At 37.0% G+C, this 18,842-nt stretch overlaps 2 protein-coding genes across 6 annotated transcripts in view; one reads left to right on the forward strand and one right to left on the reverse strand.

The window, feature by feature from the left end:
* Positions 1–18,842, reverse strand: part of ANKRD26 (ankyrin repeat domain containing 26) — a 1,272,391-nt gene that overhangs the window by 338,684 nt on the left and 914,865 nt on the right. The window lies entirely within an intron of this gene.
* Positions 1–18,842, forward strand: part of MPP7 (MAGUK p55 scaffold protein 7) — a 240,271-nt gene that overhangs the window by 156,779 nt on the left and 64,650 nt on the right. For all 5 annotated transcript variants that reach the window (XM_077152940.1, XM_077152969.1, XM_077152947.1 and 2 more), the window contains 6 exons: positions 4,163–4,294; positions 11,790–11,871; positions 12,415–12,500; positions 15,125–15,199; positions 15,407–15,603; positions 16,078–16,142. In XM_077152940.1, coding sequence (XP_077009055.1) covers positions 4,163–4,294; positions 11,790–11,871; positions 12,415–12,500; positions 15,125–15,199; positions 15,407–15,603; positions 16,078–16,142 — 637 coding nt within the window. The remainder of the gene's footprint in view (positions 1–4,162; positions 4,295–11,789; positions 11,872–12,414; positions 12,501–15,124; positions 15,200–15,406; positions 15,604–16,077; positions 16,143–18,842) is intronic.

Consider the following 18,842-nt stretch of genomic DNA (forward strand, 5'->3'; position numbering starts at 1 on the left):
TAACAGTGTTGCTAGACAAAAATATTTATAAAGCAAAGCTATTAAAAATTATCAATATATATGTAAATATAGAGTCCAGATGTAGAAATGATTCCAAATCTAGGGTTGAAAAATATATATTCTGGTGTTATTAATTTTATCAAGTGTATGAACTGCTTTATTTTAATTACTATCTTTGTTGTTCTTGCTGTATGCAGGACAGTTAAAATAGATAGCCAGGTAGTAACCATTTCTGGTGTTTATTGTTCTCTATATATCTAGGTTTCTATCTACTATCATTTTACTCCTGCCTGAAAGGTTTCTTGTATTTCAGGTCTGCTAGGGATATCTTTATTTCTGAAAGATACTTTTGCTGGGTATAGAATTCTAAGTTGACAGTATTTTTCTTTCAGTATTTTAAAGATATTGCTCCACTACCTTAGGACTCTGTCTATGTCTGATGAGAAGTGTGCTGTCATTTTTATCTTTGTTCTTTTTTACATAATTTGTCTTTTTTCACTTATTTTAAGATTGTTCTCCCTGGGTTTAAATAATTGGTATTACTTTCTCCAAGTTTCTTGTGCTTGGGATTCATTGAGCTTCTTGGGCTTGTGGGTCTACATATTCTCTGCCATATTTCCTCAGTGGATTTTCACCACTGTCCCTTTCTTTGAGTATGCCAATCCCTTGTATGTTAGGCCATGTGAAGTTGTCCCATAGCTCACTGATTTTTTTTTCATACTTTTCAGTATCTTTTCTCGTTGCATTTATTTTTTTGAATAGTTTCTATTGCCACATCTACAAGTTCACTTTTTATTTTGACGTATCTTTAATCAGTTAATTATAGTTAAATTACATGGACATACTCTGATTTTCCAGAGACTTGTTTTTAAGCTTTATTAGGTAAGGTTATAGTAGCCTCTAATTTTGGGACAACCAATTTTCCAACTTTGGGAAACTTTTGGTTCTGTCTTAGTTTGCTAGCTACCAGAATGTGCTATACCAGAACTGGAATGGTTTTTAAAAAGGGGAATTTATTAAGTTGCAAGTTTATAGTTTTTAGGCCATGAAAATGTCCAAATTAAGGCATCCAGGGAAAGATACCTTGGTCCAAGAAGACCAGTGATGTTCAGGGTTTCTTTCTCAGCTGGAAAGGCACATGGTGATATCTGCTAGCTTTCTCTCCTCATTTCATAAAGCTTCTTCAGTGGCTTCCCTGGGGCTCCATCTGTTCTGTTGGTTCTGTCAGTTCTGGTGACTCGAAAGCTTTTTCCAAAATGGTTCCCTCTTACAGGGCTCTGGTAAGCAACCCCACCTTAGAATGAGTGGAGACACATCTCCATGGAAACCATCTAATCAGAAGTTACCACCCACAATTGTGCGGGTCACATCTCCATTGAAACAATAAAAAAGATTCCACATAGCAATATTGAATGAAGATTAAAGGACATGGCTTTTGTGGGGTACATAATAGCTTCAAACTGGTATAGCTCTATCTGCTAATGTTGAATATACTTGTAACCTATGACTTAGACATCCTTTTCTTATATATACTTAATAAAAATCATACAGATATGCACGGCAAAAGATGTGCAGAAATATTTATAGCAGCATTATTCATTATAACCAAGAACAAAAAACATCCAAAATGTTCCTCAGAAGTATCATGGGGAAAAAAGTTGTGAAATAGTCACATGTTGGAATATTGCATCACAATGGAAAAATGAATGACTACTGCTACCAGTAATAACATGGCTGGATCTTACTATCTTACCACTAAGTAATCATACATACCACATGATTCTGTTTACATGATATTCAAGTAGAGGCAAAATGAGGGCATGATAACTGGGAAGGGGTATAAGTGGTGGCATCTGAAGTTCTGCTGAAGTTGTATTTCTTATTCGGGGGGAATGTCTCTGTGGGCATACTCGTTTTTTGAAAACTCCTCAAGCCATATACATGTGATTTGTGTGCATTTCTATATATGTTGCATGTTGTTCTAGTTTGAAAGCTGCCAGAATATGATGTACCAGAAACTGAATGACTTTTTAAAAAGGGGAATTTAATAAGTTAAGTGTTTACAGCTGTAAGGAAATAAAAGTTTCCCAAGGCACCAACAAGTGGCTACCTTCACTCAAGAAAGGCCAGTGGGTCAGGAACACCTCTTTGCCAACTTGGGTAGTCATGTGACTGGCATCTGCTGGTCCCTTGCTTCTGGACTCTGTTGCTTTTAGCTTCTTTTCCTGTGGGGGTTCCTCACTTTGCTTCTCTGAGGCTGGCTTTCATCTCTTGGCTTCCCTTGGCTCTCTCCAGGTTCTGGCTTGATTAACGTCTCATGGTAATGTCTTCTGGGCTCCAGGCATCTCTGAACATCTGTGTCTCTGTTCTCCACATATCCACATCTGTGTCAACTCTGCTCTGAAGCTTCTCTCAGCTCTGAGGCCATCATTTCTGTTGTTTCTCCATAATGTTTCCTTATTTAAAGGATTCCAGTAAACTAATCAAGACCCAGCCAGAATGGGTGAAGTCACATCTCCATCGACTCAAAGATTACACTCGTAATTGGGTGTATCACGTCTCTGTGGAGATAATCTAATTAAGTTTCCAACCTACAGTACTAAGTAAGGATTTAAAGAAACAGTTGCTGCCACAAGATTGGACCAGGATTAAAACATGGTTTCTCTGGGGTACGTGATAGAGTCAAACTGGCACACATGTCAATTTAGAGAAACTTCAACTGAGAAATAGATACCATTTCTCTGCTATCTTAGAACTTCCATTTCAGTGGGTAACAAATATTAAACCTAAATACACATATATGATTATAAATTGTGTACGTGTATGCAGGCCAAGGACAGGGTGCTGTGAGAACAGATAACCAGAGGGCCCTAAGGAGCTCATCTTCTGCAGATGGTTGGGCCAGGCTTCTGCCAGGTAGACTTATTTAATCTGATGAGGGGGAAGAGCAGTACAAAGCAAGGTTGGGCAGGTGTGCACGACTTTTTGATCTTCATCCCAGGATCATTGTGCAGCTTTTAAAGGGCTAACTAGCAGGCCAGTTAGGTGGCTTGATTTAAGTTTTAAAAGCAGCACTGGCTACACTGTAAATGGATTGGAGATAGACTCAGGATGCATGCAGTTGGACCATTTAGATGATATTGCTGTACTCTGGGCAAAAAATGGCAGCATCAGTGATAGAGACCAGTGGTTGGCAAACTCCCTATGTAAAGGGCCACACGGTGGCTTTTGCGACTACTCAGCTCTGCCATCGTAGCATGGAAGCGGCTGTAGAGAAGAAATGAGCCTGGCGCTGTTCCGATGAAATGTTTTTTACCAAAACAGGTGATGTAGTTCGCTGACCCTGATATAGACTAGAGAGAAGGGAACAAATTTGAAATATATTTTGTAAGTAACTATAACAGTATATTGATTGGATTCGGGAGTATACGTGAGAAGGAGGGTTTCAAGGATGTTTTTAGGCTTCATGGTTGAGTAGTTTTGCAGATTCTGGTGTTGCTGACTAAAGAACAAATTAGATGAGCGTTTAAAACCTGCTTACCTAAAGTAATGATGAATCACATGCCAAGGTTCCAATGTTTCTCTCATCTCTGGCCTTCAATGACAGGGTTTTGTGGAATTTTACCACTGTAGTAGTCAGGACAACAATTATTCAGCCCAGAAAATACTTTCATTTTCATTATTTTATGCCTATGTTACTTAATTACACAACAAATTTAAAAAGCTGAAAACAACAAAAGCATGAAAGCCAGTCAGTTGTATTCATTTCCTGTTTTGCTAACAATAGGAAAGAAAAAACAAACCAGCAGTATTCTTAAACTCCTACTGGCTCACCAACAATGTACCTTAGCCTCATTTCCCCCCTCTCCAAAAATAACACCCTAATCCCAACTGCTGCCCTCACAAGGGCAAACCAGAGAGTACAGTATGGGTTAGAGGAAATGTTTTGCTCATTCTTCCTTCCTCACTGGTGTTTGGGGTAGGCAGGGGTAGCAGCTGAGTAAGGTGTCCTTACTACACTGCAGGAACTGCTTCCTGCTAGCAGTGGTCTTATTCCCCGCGCCATGTGAAAATTATACACGTTTGTTTCCTTTAGAGTTTGACATTTCAGGCTTTTATAGTTGGTTAATTTCTTGTCTTTACCAACCCCTGGATTTTGTAGGCTTTGCTGTCTGCACATGACACTGTGGCTCAAAAGAATTATGACCCCGTTTTGCCTCCTATGCCTGATGATATTGACGACGATGAAGACTCAGTGAAGATCATCCGTCTGGTCAAAAATAGAGAACCACTGGTGAGTTAGGCCATTTGGTCTCCATTTGGTACTCACATGTGAATGGAGAGCGTGATGAAGCCAAATCTGACAGGCGCATCCCATTTACTCCTCTCTTTAAAACACACTTCCTCTGTGCCCTCACACTTTAAAATGAAGGGCACATCCACATCTAAAGAATACAACTAACCAAATGAAAATAAAGCCCAATAAAATGACCAGCATTCTGTTGACTGTAGTTAACATGAATTTTGAAAATGTGACTTATTGGCATTTTTAAATGAAAGCGTAGCATATACCGGTTATGACTGATTTGAGAATAAATCATGCCGCTGAAAAAAGAATTGCTTATGGATTTGCTAGAAAGCTGAGGAAGAACTGATCAGGTGTCTGAAGTTTCAAAATGTAAAAGCAACCGTTTCCTTTAGCACCAGAATTTACATAAGGTAGAATTACTTCAAGGGCCTGTGGTAGGCAGGATAACGGCCACTCCAAAATACTGTGTCCTGATCCTGGGACCCTGTGAATGTGTCACTGTACCTGGACCTGTGAGGTGAGATTTTTTGTGGGGTGGGCAGGTAACCCAGGATGATCTGGGTGGGTCCACGGGAATCACAAGGGCCTTTATAAAAGCTAGAGGGAGGCAGAGCTCTCGGGTAGAGAAGAGGACGTGGAGGTGGAGGCAGAGGTCACGGTGACGTGGCCATGAGCCAGGAAGCATGGGACGCCTCAGAAAACTAAGACAGTCGAGCGACAGCTCCCTCAAAGCCTCCCGAAGGAGCTCAGCCCGGTGAGGCCCATTTTACTTCAGAGCCCAGCTACCGTGAGGTGATAAGTGTGTGTGGTTTTAAGCCACTAAGGTGGTGACAGTTTTTTACAGCAGCCAAAAGGAAACTAAAACAATGCCTATCTGTATTTTTATAAAGCTACATTCAAAAGAAAAATTAAATTTCATAATCCAGCAGAATAGTTTAAATGTGTTGTGCCCACATTGATGCTAATTACGACTTTTGTGTTCTTAAAGCAAACAGCAGCACACAATTAGGAAACTGCTACTGTTTAGTACTTGCGGGCATTACATTTAACCCTCAGAGTTGGAATTGGTTTTCCGTTTTCACAGATTATGAAACTGATATTCAAAGAAGTGAAGCAACTAATCCAAAATATCAGTGCCATTGAGTGGCAGAACTAAATTCCAAATTTAGCTCTTTTTTTTCCAATACTTGAAAAATATAAATTTTTCTTTTCTGCTGTATTGTCTCTTTATATACTTTCCCTTTTTTGGTAGTTTTTAACTTCTTATTTTCTTTAAGGACAACTTTGGTAAGTTGATAAATGCATTGGACACTCTTACTGAGAAAAATATATGGATTCAGTTGTCAATGTAAGGAGATGGATGAACCCTGAAGCTCAGCCATGGGCTTCCATGGCTCCCTATAGTTAAGTTAAGGTCAGGTAATTTTAGAGTCTGCAGTCCGTGCATTTCATCCGTAGATATAACTGAAATGGTAACCAGAATATCTCTTGATTTTTTTTTCCTAGAGATGTGATGTACTTAATTAGAGTAAGCGCTACCCCTGTTGGGTGAGGAAAGGGGCTAGCACCCTAAAATGACATTCTTGCTGGATTGTGTGCATCTATCAATAAGAAATGCGTGTTTGTTCTATTGAATTCAACCATCTTGAAGAATTCAATCAGTAATACTTTCTTTGATCAAACATAGTTTTCCTGTTTAAACAGTTTAAATCCTCAGCCACATTTAAGTTCCATGCTCCTGACCACATAAGACCTTCAGAATTGTTATCAAAGAAATTAGGTGGTTGAGTACATTTGCTTCATCAGGATTTCTCAAAAACTTAAGCTGTGCCTGATTTAGTTGACTTTAAATTGAAAAAGAAGTTGACTTTGATACAAAAAAAGAGTCGGGATTTGTGTGATCATAGTTTGTAATGATTATGGTGTGCTCTCTAGCTGATAAGCAGGCAAAACCTGAAATAATTAGACCTAAGTTTGCCTCTCTTTTGTTATCATTTACATCATACAGTATATTTAAATGAGGACCAGGACAGTGGCAAGAACAACTTATGAGTTAAATTTTCGTCTATTTTACTAGCTGCCGGAATGCAATATACCAGAAATAGAATAGCTTTTAAAAAGGGGAATTTTATAAGTTGCTAGTTTACAGTTATAAGGCCGAGAAAATGTCCCAATTAAACCAAGTCTATAGAAATGTCCAATCAAAGGCATCCAGGAAAAGATACCTTGGTTCAAGAAGGCTGATGAAGTTCAGGGTTTCTCTCTCAAAGTGGAAGAGCACATGGTAAACACAGTCAGAGTTTTTCTGTCATCTGGAAAGGCACATGGTGAACATGGTCAGGGTTCCTCTCATCTGGAAGGGCATATGGGGAACATGGCATCATCTGCTAGTTTCTTCTCCTGGCTTCCTGTTTCGTGAAGCTCCCTGGGAGGCATTTTCCTTCTTCATCTCCAAAGGTTGCTGGCTGTTGGACTCTGTTTCTTGTGATTATGTTGTTCTGCTCTGCTCTCTCTGAATCTCTTCCATTCTCCAAAATGTTTCCTCTTTTATAGGACTCCAGAAACTTATCAAGACCCACCCAAATGGTTGGAGACATGTTGTCACTTAATTCAGCTTAACAACCACTCTTGACTAAATCACATTATCCAGGGAGATGATCTGATTACAGTTTCAAACATAAAGTATTGTCTAGGGAATGGGATGTTGATTAAAACATGGCTTTTCTAGGGGACATACATCCTTTCAAACCAGCACAGATTTGAAAGGGCCGACTGTGTCTTTGGCTGCTGAGGGCGAGAGGAGAGGGGAAGTAAAAAAAATGCCCTAGGAGGTTTTAATTCAGATGAGGAAGGATTCTGCCTTCTGTTAGCAGGGAGAAGAGGAAATGCAGGGGGTCAAACGCGAATCCGTGGGGCTAGGCAAATGCTAGGAAGAGTTTAGAAGCTTAGGAAAGGGCACTAGGTAATTTTCTTTAATGGTTGAATTGATAAATTGTTTAAAAAATGAATATTTCTCTTAAGCATGAGATTATTTTCTAAGTTTTTAATATCTGTGTACCCAGTGCATATTATAAGTATGTCTCAGAATTTTTCCTGTTTGTTTTTAGTGTATGATGGAGCATTTGGCAACTTTGGGATGTATTTCATAGCATTTTCCTCTCCACCTACCCCCTGAATTTGGGCTGTTTAAAAATTTTATTTTATTTTACCTATATTGCTACATTTTGCTTATTTGCCCATTTTTTACATGAATTAAAATTTTTTTCTCTCTAGCTGTTAATTACTTAAAGGCAAATGGGTTAAAAAAAAGTTATTCAAGGGCAGGCCACGGTGACTCAGCAGGCAGAGTTCTTGCCTGCCATGCTAGAGACCCAGGTTCAATTCCCGGTGCCTGCCCATGTGAAAAAAAAAATCAATTGGTCATAGATTTGAGGGATTGTGCTTCGATGAAGGGTCTGGACGAACTCCACAGGAAAGGCTGGCTGGCTGAAAAAGCAGTGAAAAAATCCTCTTCTTTCAAAGCTTTCAACTGATTGGATTATCTCAGCATGTGAGGTGGGGCTTAGTTGATCACAGATGCAGTCAACTGACTGATCAGCCTTCTGGTTTATCAACCAGCCATGAAATATCCTTGCAGCAATGGCCAGGCCAGTGCTTGCCTGACCAGACCACTGGGTGTAATCATTTGGTGGAGTTGACAGTGGGTTACATTACAGTGAGTTATAGACTTTCTTTATATATTCTGGATATTAAACCCTTCTTAGATATGTGGTTGCCAAATATTTTCTCCTATTGTGTAGCTTGTTGTTTTACTCTCCTGATAAACCCTTTGAAGTGTAAAAGTTTTTAATTTCAATGAAGTTCCATTTATCAATTTTTTTTTTTGTTTGCTTGTGCTTTAGGTGTAAAGTCTAAGAACCATGCCTAATACAGGGTCCTGAAGATACTCCTCTATGTTTTCTTCTAGGAGTTTGATAGTTCTGGCTCTTTGTTATTTAGGTCTTTGATCCATTTTGAACTGTTTTTTGTATATGGTATGAGGTAGGGGTCCATTTTCATCCCTTTGCTTATGGGTATCCAGTTTTCCCAGCACCATTTGTTGATGTTACTGTGCTTTCCAAATTGATTTGGCACTTCTGTAAAATATCAGTAGACCATATATGTGAGGGTTGATTTCTGAACTCCCAGTTTCATTGCATTAGTCTAAATGTCTGTCCTTGTACCAGTACTATGCTGTTCTTGATTATTGTAGCTTTGTAATAAGTTTTAAGATCAGGAAGTGTGTGTCTTCCAACTTTGTTCTTCTTTTTCAAGATAAGTTCAATGTTCAAGATTCCTTACCCTTCCATATAAATTTGATAATTAGCTTTTCCATTTCTGCAAAGAAGATGATTAGAATTTTGCGTGTGTGTGATTGCACCGAATCTGTAAATCACTTTGCTTAGAATTGACATCTTAACAATATTTATTCTTCCAATCTGTGAACATGGAATGTCTTTCCATTCATTTAGGTCTTCTTTGATTTCTTTTAGCAATGTTTTGTAGTTTTCTGTGTACAAGTTCTTTACATCATTGGTTAGATTTATTTCTATAAATGTTTTGTTTAGTTTGTTATTATAAATGGATTCTTTCTTGATTCTTGTTCAGATTGCCCATTACTAGAGTATAGAAAAACTACTGATTTTTGGTTGTTGGTCTTTAACCCCACTGCTTTGCTTAATTCACTTATTTACTGTAGTAGCTTCATTGTGAATTTTTCAAGATTTTTTTATATATAGGATCGTGCCTTCTGCAAATAGGGAAAGTTTTACTTCTTTCTTTCTGATTTAGATGCCTTTTATTTCTCTTGCTTTGCTCTGGTGTGAACTCCAGTATAATGCTGAATAACCATGGTGTCAGTGGGCCTCCTTGTCTTGCTCTTGATGTTAGTGTAGGTTTTTCATATGTGTCCTTTATTATGTTGAGGAAGTTTTCTTCTATTACTAGTTTTACAAGTGTTTTTATCAAGTAGTGCTTTAATTTTTTCAGATGCCTTTTCTGCCTCAATTTAGATGATCATTTCTTTTTTTTCCCTTTGTTCTGTAATGAAGCTTATTACATTGATTTTAATTTGTTGATGCAACTTTGCATACCAGAGATAAATCCCACTTAATCATTGTGTGTGATTCAGTTTTCTGGTATTTTGTTAAGGAGTTTTACATCTGTGTTCATAAGAGGTATTGCTCTGTAATTGTCTTTATTTGTGGTGTCTTTATCTGGCTGTGGTTTGAGGGTGATGTTGGTCTCATAGAAGGAGTTTGGGAGTGTTCCCTCCTCTTCAGTGTTTTAGAAGAGTTTGAGAAGATTAAGTGTTAATTCTTATAATATTTGATAAAATTCCCCTGTGAAACCATCTGGTCTTGGACTTTCCTTTGTTGGGAGGTTTTTGAGTGCTGAGCCAGTCTCTTTACTAGTGATTGCTTTGTTGAGAGCTTCTGTTTCTTCTTGTGTCCATATAAGTAGTTTGTGTGTTTCTAGGAATTTATCTATTTCATCTAGGTTATCTAATTTGTTGTTGTACCGTTGTTCATAGTATCCTTTTATAGTCCTTTTAATTTCTGTGGGGTCTGTGGTAGTGTCTCCCCTTTCATTTCTGAGTTTAGTTATTTGTATCCTTTATTTTTCTTTTCAGTCTGGCTGCTGGTTTGTCTTTTTTTTTTTTATGTTTTTAAAGAACCAACTTTTGTTTTGGTGATTCTCTCTCTCTCTTTTATCTCTATTTCATTGATCTCTGCTCTAATATTTATCATATTTTTCCCTCTACCTGCTTTGGTTATAGTTTACTCTTCCTTTTCTAGATCCTCCATTTTGAGGTTAGGTCTCTTATTTGCAGTGCCATTTAAGTCTTCTATTTTCGTATTGATCTCTGAGTAAATATTTTATCTATTAGTGAAAGTGATGTATTGAAATCTTCTGCTATTAAATGTAGGCCATCTCTTCTTCCCTCCATATATTTTCATATATTTTAAAGTCTCTACTGTTAGGTGCATATATATTTATAATTGTTATATCTTCTTACTCAGGTGACCCATTTACCAGTATATAGTTACCTCTTTTGTTCCTTATAATAGTTTTTGACTTACAATAGTTTTTGATTAATAGTTTTTGTGGTAGTGGGAAAGTTTGACACATATATCAGGATGTGCTTCTCAGTTTCTAAAGAAAGTGAAAGTTAATCCAGTCAAAGTAACCAGCAATGTTAAGAATGTTACATTTCCAGTCACCTTACCACGATTTAAACTTTTTGAGCAAAAGCGTATAATACCAGTGATTTGTGATTCTAACATCTGTGACTATGAAGAGATGCTCATTCAAGTCTTTGACCTTGAGTGCATGTGTAGGTGGTGAAAAATGCCCCAAATCATCCTAATATCTTATTTTTTGATTTTTACTATTATTAAATGTGTATTTACTAGCTCTTGTATATAAGTTTACTAATTTCAAATAGATTCCTACTTTTGTTTACATATCTTTTTTTTTCTGGTATACACAGCTTACTGACAAACTTGAGAAAAATTCATTTCTTCTTCAGAATGAATTCTGCCACCGCCTAAGGTCTGTGATTCAGTGTAGATGGTTCTCCAAACCCATACCGGCTTGTTGGAAGGAAAGTCATGAAAAGACATTCATAATTAACCATGTGTACCTATTGTTCTTACAAAGTAGCATTCCATTAATTTGCCTATAAACATTCATGAATGAAGAACTGACACATTCTTTTGAGATTGTTTCTTAATCTTATGCCAGAATGGTAATTCTATTTGTACTAGGTACAATCATAGTACATAAAAACCCAGGAGTAACTGATATTTCTTCCATTCATTTCCGTTGGCCTTAGGCAAGAAATATAACTAATTTCTGTTTTTCTTTTTTTTTTTTTAGGCCCCTTTCTTTGTCACTGACTTCCTTTATTCTAATAGCTTAGTGTAATAGAAAGATCCTGAACAAAATATGACCTGGCTTTTAGTTTTCTAAACTAACTTATTATATATAATATATATATTCTATAACTAACTTATTATATAATCTTGGCCTATTCACTTAACCTTCATTATCTTTTCCACCTTCTGGGGTATTATATGGACACTATGAACTAAAGAAATGCTTTACAAAGGGTAAAAATAAACAGCATTCAAAAAAAAGGTATTGCTAAAATGGAAAGGCGATATTTTTACTTTCCACAATGTGGGAAACCTTTAAGCTGTGCTGAGCACCTTGATGACAGTATGGTAGAATATATCCTATACCTAGCCACAAGTATTTGTAAGGCAGATGAGAGGAGGCCATTCCTCCTGCCTCATTCCTTTGATTTTTTAAATATTTGTTTTGACTTTTTTCCCAGATGAATGTCCTTTTTCTTCCTCCCCGTCCTGTTACCTGACACACACACATTTACCCCCCAAAATATATATATATATATATATATTTTTTTTTTTACTAGGGAGCTACCATTAAGAAGGATGAGCAGACTGGGGCAATCATTGTGGCTAGAATCATGAGAGGAGGAGCTGCAGATCGAAGCGGTAAGTAAGAGTCTGAAAGTTATATGAATAGACACCAGCCATGCTGCACTTTGCATGTAACATTTCCTGTACATAACGAAGAACAGTCTTTTAATATATATTGGAAAACAGGGAATCAGATACTCTTCTGCATGTTGAAATGTGGGAGCCCATTTAAATGAGAGATAAATCTCACTGTACTTTTCTGTCTTTATTTCCAGAGACTTCCAAAGTTAGATAGACTTGTTTCAGTGTTTTTGATTTGAAAAGTACTATGAAAAATCATGCAACCTTTCAAAGAAAATTTTAAAAAAGTGTTATAAGAAATCGATGATATGTATTTCTAGACAAAGAACAAGATGCTGTCATTTGCCAGCATTGTATTGTAGTCTTTGATTTATTGCTAAATAGGGGCACAGAATATGATAGAGTGTGAAAGTCTCCAAATCCTAACATGCACATTTTAAGAGAATCTTAACAGTGCCTTAATGATGGAAATAATTGGCAAATTATAGTTTCTTTTGTGTGTAATACTGCTAATTTAACAAATTTGCTTTTTCTCAGGTCTTATTCATGTTGGTGATGAACTTCGGGAAGTAAATGGGATACCAGTAGAGGATAAAAGGCCTGAAGAAATAATACAGATTTTGGTAGGCTGTGAATTGATTTTAAAATTACAGTAAGAGGGTAGTGCACTGGTGGCTCAGTGGCTGAATTCTCGCCTGCTGTACTGGAGACCTGGGTTCAATTCCTGGGGCCTGCCCATGTCAAAAAAAAGAAGAAGAAGAAAATTGCAGTAAAAATGAAGTTGAAACACTATGTTTCAGACTTGGTCAAGAAAACAGAATCTGAATTTAGGAAGTCAGGGTTTGAATCCTGGTTCTTCCATCACTTAATCCTATGTCCTTGGAGAATGTCTTGATCTGTGTGTTCCTCTGTTTTCTCATTTATAAAATGTGTATAAGCAGAAGTAACTGTCTGACTGGGTGTTTTGAGAACTAAATGAGGTAATGTAGGTACAGGGTTTAGCACAGGACTGAACAGAAGGCATCTACTCTGTGGCTGGTGGTGCATTTTCCCCCCACTCCTCCCGTCTGCGTGGCTGCACTATAGGCTGTGGCTGCAAGAGCTCTGAAGTAGTGAAACCCCTCTGGATGTCTTAGGAAATCTCAAACTTAGTGACGTCATTTTAGGCCTTAACATATTAATTCTAAAGTTCATTTATACGACTCCGATGAAGGAAGACTGCCTCTGTTAGGTATGGAAACATACTATAAGTCTGCAGGAATAAAAAGAGAGTTGAGAATTAAAAAAAAAAACCTACATATGCATGAAAATTTAGTGTATGATTGAAATGGCATTTTATGTCAGTGGGAAAATGATGGGACCATATCATAAATGGTATTGGATTAATTGGTGATTCAGTTAGAAAAATGAAGTCAGTTCCTATTTTATGCCAAACACAAGCATAAATTCCCAACAGATTACATATTTAAGTATTAAAAAATCATAAAAATAGCACAATGAAATGGAATTACAAATTTTATAATTATAGGATAGAGAAAGACTTTTTAAACTCAATGTGAAATTCAGATAGAAAAGTAAAAAATACAATATACATGATAGAAGGCTAAGACTTCCATATGTGAAGAGTTCATAAGAATCAAGAAAGAAAAATATTTACAGAAAAATAATCAAAGCATATACAGAGACAAAAGAAAGCACGATGTCTGAAAAGCATTGGATGGTGGGGATTTAAAGGCTTGCTGATGCCTAGATTGGTCAGAGAATAGGGAGATGATATGTGTATTTGCTTTTGGTAGGAGGCTCAATTAATAGAAACTTTGGTGGTGGCCGTCTGAAACTATCAAAATGTACCCTTTAATCAAGGACTTCATTGTTGGAGATTAATCCTAAGGAAATAATTTGGCAAGTGGGTGAACAACTGTGTATAAACAAAATAGTTTTTAAATATTTGGAAACTGTTGAGAAGGTTGATTGATTGAGGAGATGATTTCACTCAGTGATGGATTACTGTGAGGTAGTTACAATGGGTGAGACAGAACTATATGACTTAATTATAATTGAGGATAATAACAATTGCTACCATTTACTGAACCCCCTCATAAATGACACGGTTCCAAGGGCTTTACATACATTTAAAAAGCAAAACTAGAAGAATAAGAGGAGATGGCAGAGAAGACTTTTGCTTTCTCTCTACCTATGCAGCTCAGTAACAGATGAATATAGATGAATACTACACAGATATATATTCATATATACAAATACGTGAATTATTTATAAGATTTATGGATTATTTTTGTGATGAGCAATAACAGCAATACTACCATTTTGAAATAAATTACTGCTTTATCAGACTGTGACATTTATACTCCTTAACTCCATTTTACTTACGTCGTTGTGTTGGAGCTGCCTCCTGGCTTACTAGCGCTGACTCTGCACCTCTTCCCAGCTCTGCTTTCAGCAACTTTCCACTGATAAATTGCACTTGGCTATGGTAGAAGTGTTTATACCATGCAAATGGGTAAATACTATAAACCACGACCTTTTTCATTTTTTAGCGGAGACCTGGTTTATTAGCGGGTTAGCGAGCCTCAGAGAGATGCATGTTCTTTCCTCCCCTCAGTCCCCTGCCCCACCCCTCCCTCACTGCCTGTCTCCAAGTCTTCCTGTTTTCTTCCTTCTTCCCTCCCTCCCTCATTCCACTTATCTGTGTGCCCGGTATTTAGTGCTTTCCTGCAGCATGCAATTTAGCAGGGGTAACAGCCATAAGAGATAATTGCATAAATCATTATTTAAATGTGATTATGATAAATGCTGAGACAGAGAGAGAGGGAGGGGTGGAGAAAGACAAGAGAGTATCAAAGAGAGACTTCCTCTCGTCTGAGATGGCCTGCTGAGAATTATGGGTGGAGGTTCTGCTTGTTTTATGTTAGAATAGATACTCCATCTCTTCGTTTTTGTAATTAGTATATTAACTTTGGGGGCTGTACTTGCCAACCAGAATATGGTGGATATGAATGTTCCCAGGTAAAAGTGAATTTTTTTTTAATTTGTTTGACAGACTTCCGTGCTTTTTCATGTTGCAGGAATTTCCACGTACACAGTAGCGTCCGTCCTCAGTTTGGTCTGTCTAACAGTGGAAACCCCAAGCTTGTTAATTTGCAGATGCATTTTGTTTCCTACATATTTTACTTTACTTCCCTTTGGTACCAGAAATTTTCTTATAACTCCTTCTTTTACCCAATACCAGGCTCAGTCTCAGGGAGCAATCACATTTAAGATTATACCCAGCATCAAAGAGGAAACGCCATCTAAAGAAGGCAAGGTAATCATGCTTAAAAAAAAGAAGAAAGAAATGGGGTGGAGGGCTTGGGGCAGTAATGATTTTTTTACATGATCATTTCTACTTTAGCCCAGTGAATTGGTTTTAATATTCTAATTTTTAAAAATTCTATTTTTTTTTAAAAATATGTAGACCATATCACAGATTTACTTTTGGTATGGATTCTTCTTAAACAAAACTTTCTTCCAGATGTTTCTCAAAGCCCTCTTTGACTATGATCCTAACGAGGATAAAGCGATTCCCTGTAAAGAAGCCGGACTTTCCTTCCAGAAGGGAGACATACTTCAGATCATGAGCCAAGATGATGCGACGTGGTGGCAGGCCAAGCACGAAGGTGACGCCAACCCCAGGGCAGGCCTGATCCCCTCGAAGCATTTCCAGGAGAGGTGAGCTTCGGACCACTCCCCGTGCTCTCTCTCAGACTGAACCTCTGCTTCTGCAAAAAGCTCATTCCAGCAGAGCTGTGGTGAAATAAGCTCTAAAGCCTTGCCGTAGAGTCCTCCACCCCTTGGGTTTGGATTTCTGTTTTGTCTAGTGAAGTGTTACTAATGACCAAACATCATATGACAATACCTGCCTGGGCTTTGTTATAAAGCAGATGGAAAACAGTAGATTAATAGCTGAAGCCGTACTGGCGTGAAAGGTGGAAAAAAGGAGCTGTAATTTGGGGAGGAGAGCGGTTGATAATTCTTACAGATTTGAAAATCGAGGATTTATTTCTTAATTTGAATAGATTGCAGCATGTTCATTTGCCCCCCAGCTTTCAAGTTTTTCTTAAGACTTTCAATATTTTCCTGGTGTATTAATCTTGGACTTAAGCTGAAAATGGATGGGGTATTTATTGACCTTCTTTCTTCTAGGAGACTGGCTCTGAGACGACCAGAAATGTTAGTTCAGACCCTGAAAGTTTCCTACAGGAAATCATGTAAGTTTGTTAATAAGAATGCGGAGTAACCAAATCCTGCTCTTTATTTTTGACTACTAAAGCAGGTGCCTGTGCAGAAAACGAGGTCATATTACCTTGCAATAGCTTTGGAATCATCACTTCACGGGAACCAAACAAATGAGAAATGCATGATGGTGACATTAACGTGAATCTTTCAAAGAAGTAGAGGAGGTTGGGGTTGCTTATAATTAGTCAGTGATTCACTGCTTGAGAAAATAACTAGTAACTACTACTCTCTTCAGTTTCTGAATTTAGGTATTTTATAAATGAGGCAATTTTTATTTCTTCAAAGCCAGGTTTGGGTAAGATGTGGGTTGGTAAAGATCAGGGGGCAAAAATCCAGAACTTTTTCTTGATTCAAGAACGATTATGCCCAAGGACAATTGTACCTGTATTCCTTGTTCCTTTCTTACTCATAAATCATAACCCTTTAACCTGCCTGTTTGGAGTTATCACCAGACTAGAGAGAAGGAAAAAGAAAAATGATGTAGGGCTACTGAAAAAGATGGTGTGGACTTAAGTGCAATTTTTTTTCCTTCTTTCTACTGACCCTTCTCTCAGCTTTTCTTCATTTCCACTTCCCGCCCCTCTCAAGTATCCATCTCATAAATTTCCTACTTCATCTTGCCAAAACGTTTCATGATTCTAAGCATTTTTTTTTTAGGAGGGGGTAAAAAAAAAAAGCCCTTTGTTTTTTGCGATGGAGGTTGTACATTAAAGGTGAAATGAGCAAATAAATGGCCTTGGAATTTTACACCAACATCTGTTTTTAGTATTGTTGCATTTTTCACATCTCCTGTTATTTCTGTCAGTTGGTAGAAGCTTATAACCCAGGAATCACGTTCTAAGAGAGCCAAGCTGCAGTCGAGTATAAATCTTACAAGCAAACCAATACCTAGAGTGAAGCATTGCTTCAAAAGCCTGCTTGCTCCTGGTGCATTAAGTCTGGGCAGTAGGAAAAAAACACTTGTCACAGAATGCCACATGTATTCTGATATTAGAAAGGATGTTGCGTTATCTTTATGTGCAATGACTTTTGACAGAAAACTCTTCTAGCTGAAAGGAACTTTGAGGCATCTGCTGTACTTCCTCTTTGAGGGAGTTTTAGGTTTGGGGCATGTGCATTTCTAATATATTTGTTGTGTGTGAGATTAAGTGTGATTACATTCAACTCTGAATCAATATCCAAATTTTCTTAACTAATAGAGTTTTTTTTTTGGAATTTTAAATTTGATATCAAATTATGATTTTTCATTCACTTAAAAATTTTGATAAATGAATGTATTCCTTTAAACAACTATACAAAGTGGATAGGTTGTCTTTACAGCAGTACTCCCAAAACTAGTTTTGGTGTATATGTGTTGAGAGTGAAAGGAGGCTTTTGGTCTGCTAATTTGCATAGTTTCCTTTTTATCTAAATAATTCAAATTTTAATCTCAGAAATATTTATCGCAGGAATTATCTTTACTGAATACCTTCATTTTGGATGTTTTGCTGATTTTTTTTAATGCTTCTCTGCCTCTTGAATACCATTCAGAAATGTTTACTGATCCTACCTTTTTCCTTCTGTCCTCATCCACTTTATTTTCTTTTTGACTAGAGTGTAATTCACTGAGGTATGTAGTATTTGTTCTCACTATATACATGTTACTTATTTTTTTAAATAAAGTGGTAAAGATTATCCAAAGCAAATCACCACTGTATGGTGATCATGATTTTGTTCATAGAGATAGTATATTTCTGTGAAAATTAAATAGCCGATGTCTTTATTCTCAAAAAGTTGGAATTTTAATTGAATTTTCCTTGAATGCTGTCTCATAAGCCCCTGAACTTAAAAGTTATGAAGAAATCATTGTACTTGTTCTTAAAAATTTTGATGACATTTAAAAGCACTTTGTTTTCTAACTTATATATGTGATAATGCTCTTTTATACAATTAAGTCTTGTAAGTGCCATCGACTCACCACTTCCTGGATTTTCAACATTTGGCACTTAGATTTTGGGAATAGGAAGTTCGTGTTACTATGGCTTTTGCTAACTCAGAGACTAATGCTATAAAGAAAACCAGAAAGTTGTTATGGAATCTCTTCTTTTTATGACTTTGAATTTAATGCATAGAATAGATTTTAAGAAGAGTTTCTGATTTAATGTAAAGTTTCTAAAAGAACAACGATTCCATCTATTGGTGTTTATAAAATATGAAAAATTAATGGTGATAAAAATTTTCTGCACTAAGTTTTACAAATGCAAACCCAGGAAGACATTGTGAGCACTGGATTTGGAATAACGCATTTAATCATGTAATAATATGTATCAGATTAGCCAGTAAGCTTTTTCACAAAATAATTGCCTATGCTACTACGATTTTACTCCTTGTTTGATTTATAGTGCATCGTGGTGATTGAGGTTTGCATTCACAGAAGACAGCTCTGGAGCTAGAAGGGTTCAGCTAATATCAACACAGTAGTCAAAAAGGAATGGCAAATCCCATTCTTGTTGTCTTAGCATTTATATTAGTGCTGGAGCTCTGGTTCCTGGCTGTAAGGAACCATTCTAAGACCCACCTTTAGGCTTTAAAGCTTGCATCCTTTTGCAAAACTATAAGTGTGGGGTGGGGTTCATCTCTGATGCCTGGTCATTTCCTCCCCTTGAGAATCTTGATTTATCTAATAAATATCC

Source organism: Tamandua tetradactyla, chromosome 1 (assembly GCF_023851605.1).
Source record: "Tamandua tetradactyla isolate mTamTet1 chromosome 1, mTamTet1.pri, whole genome shotgun sequence".
Classification (NCBI taxonomy): Eukaryota; Metazoa; Chordata; class Mammalia; order Pilosa; family Myrmecophagidae; genus Tamandua; species Tamandua tetradactyla.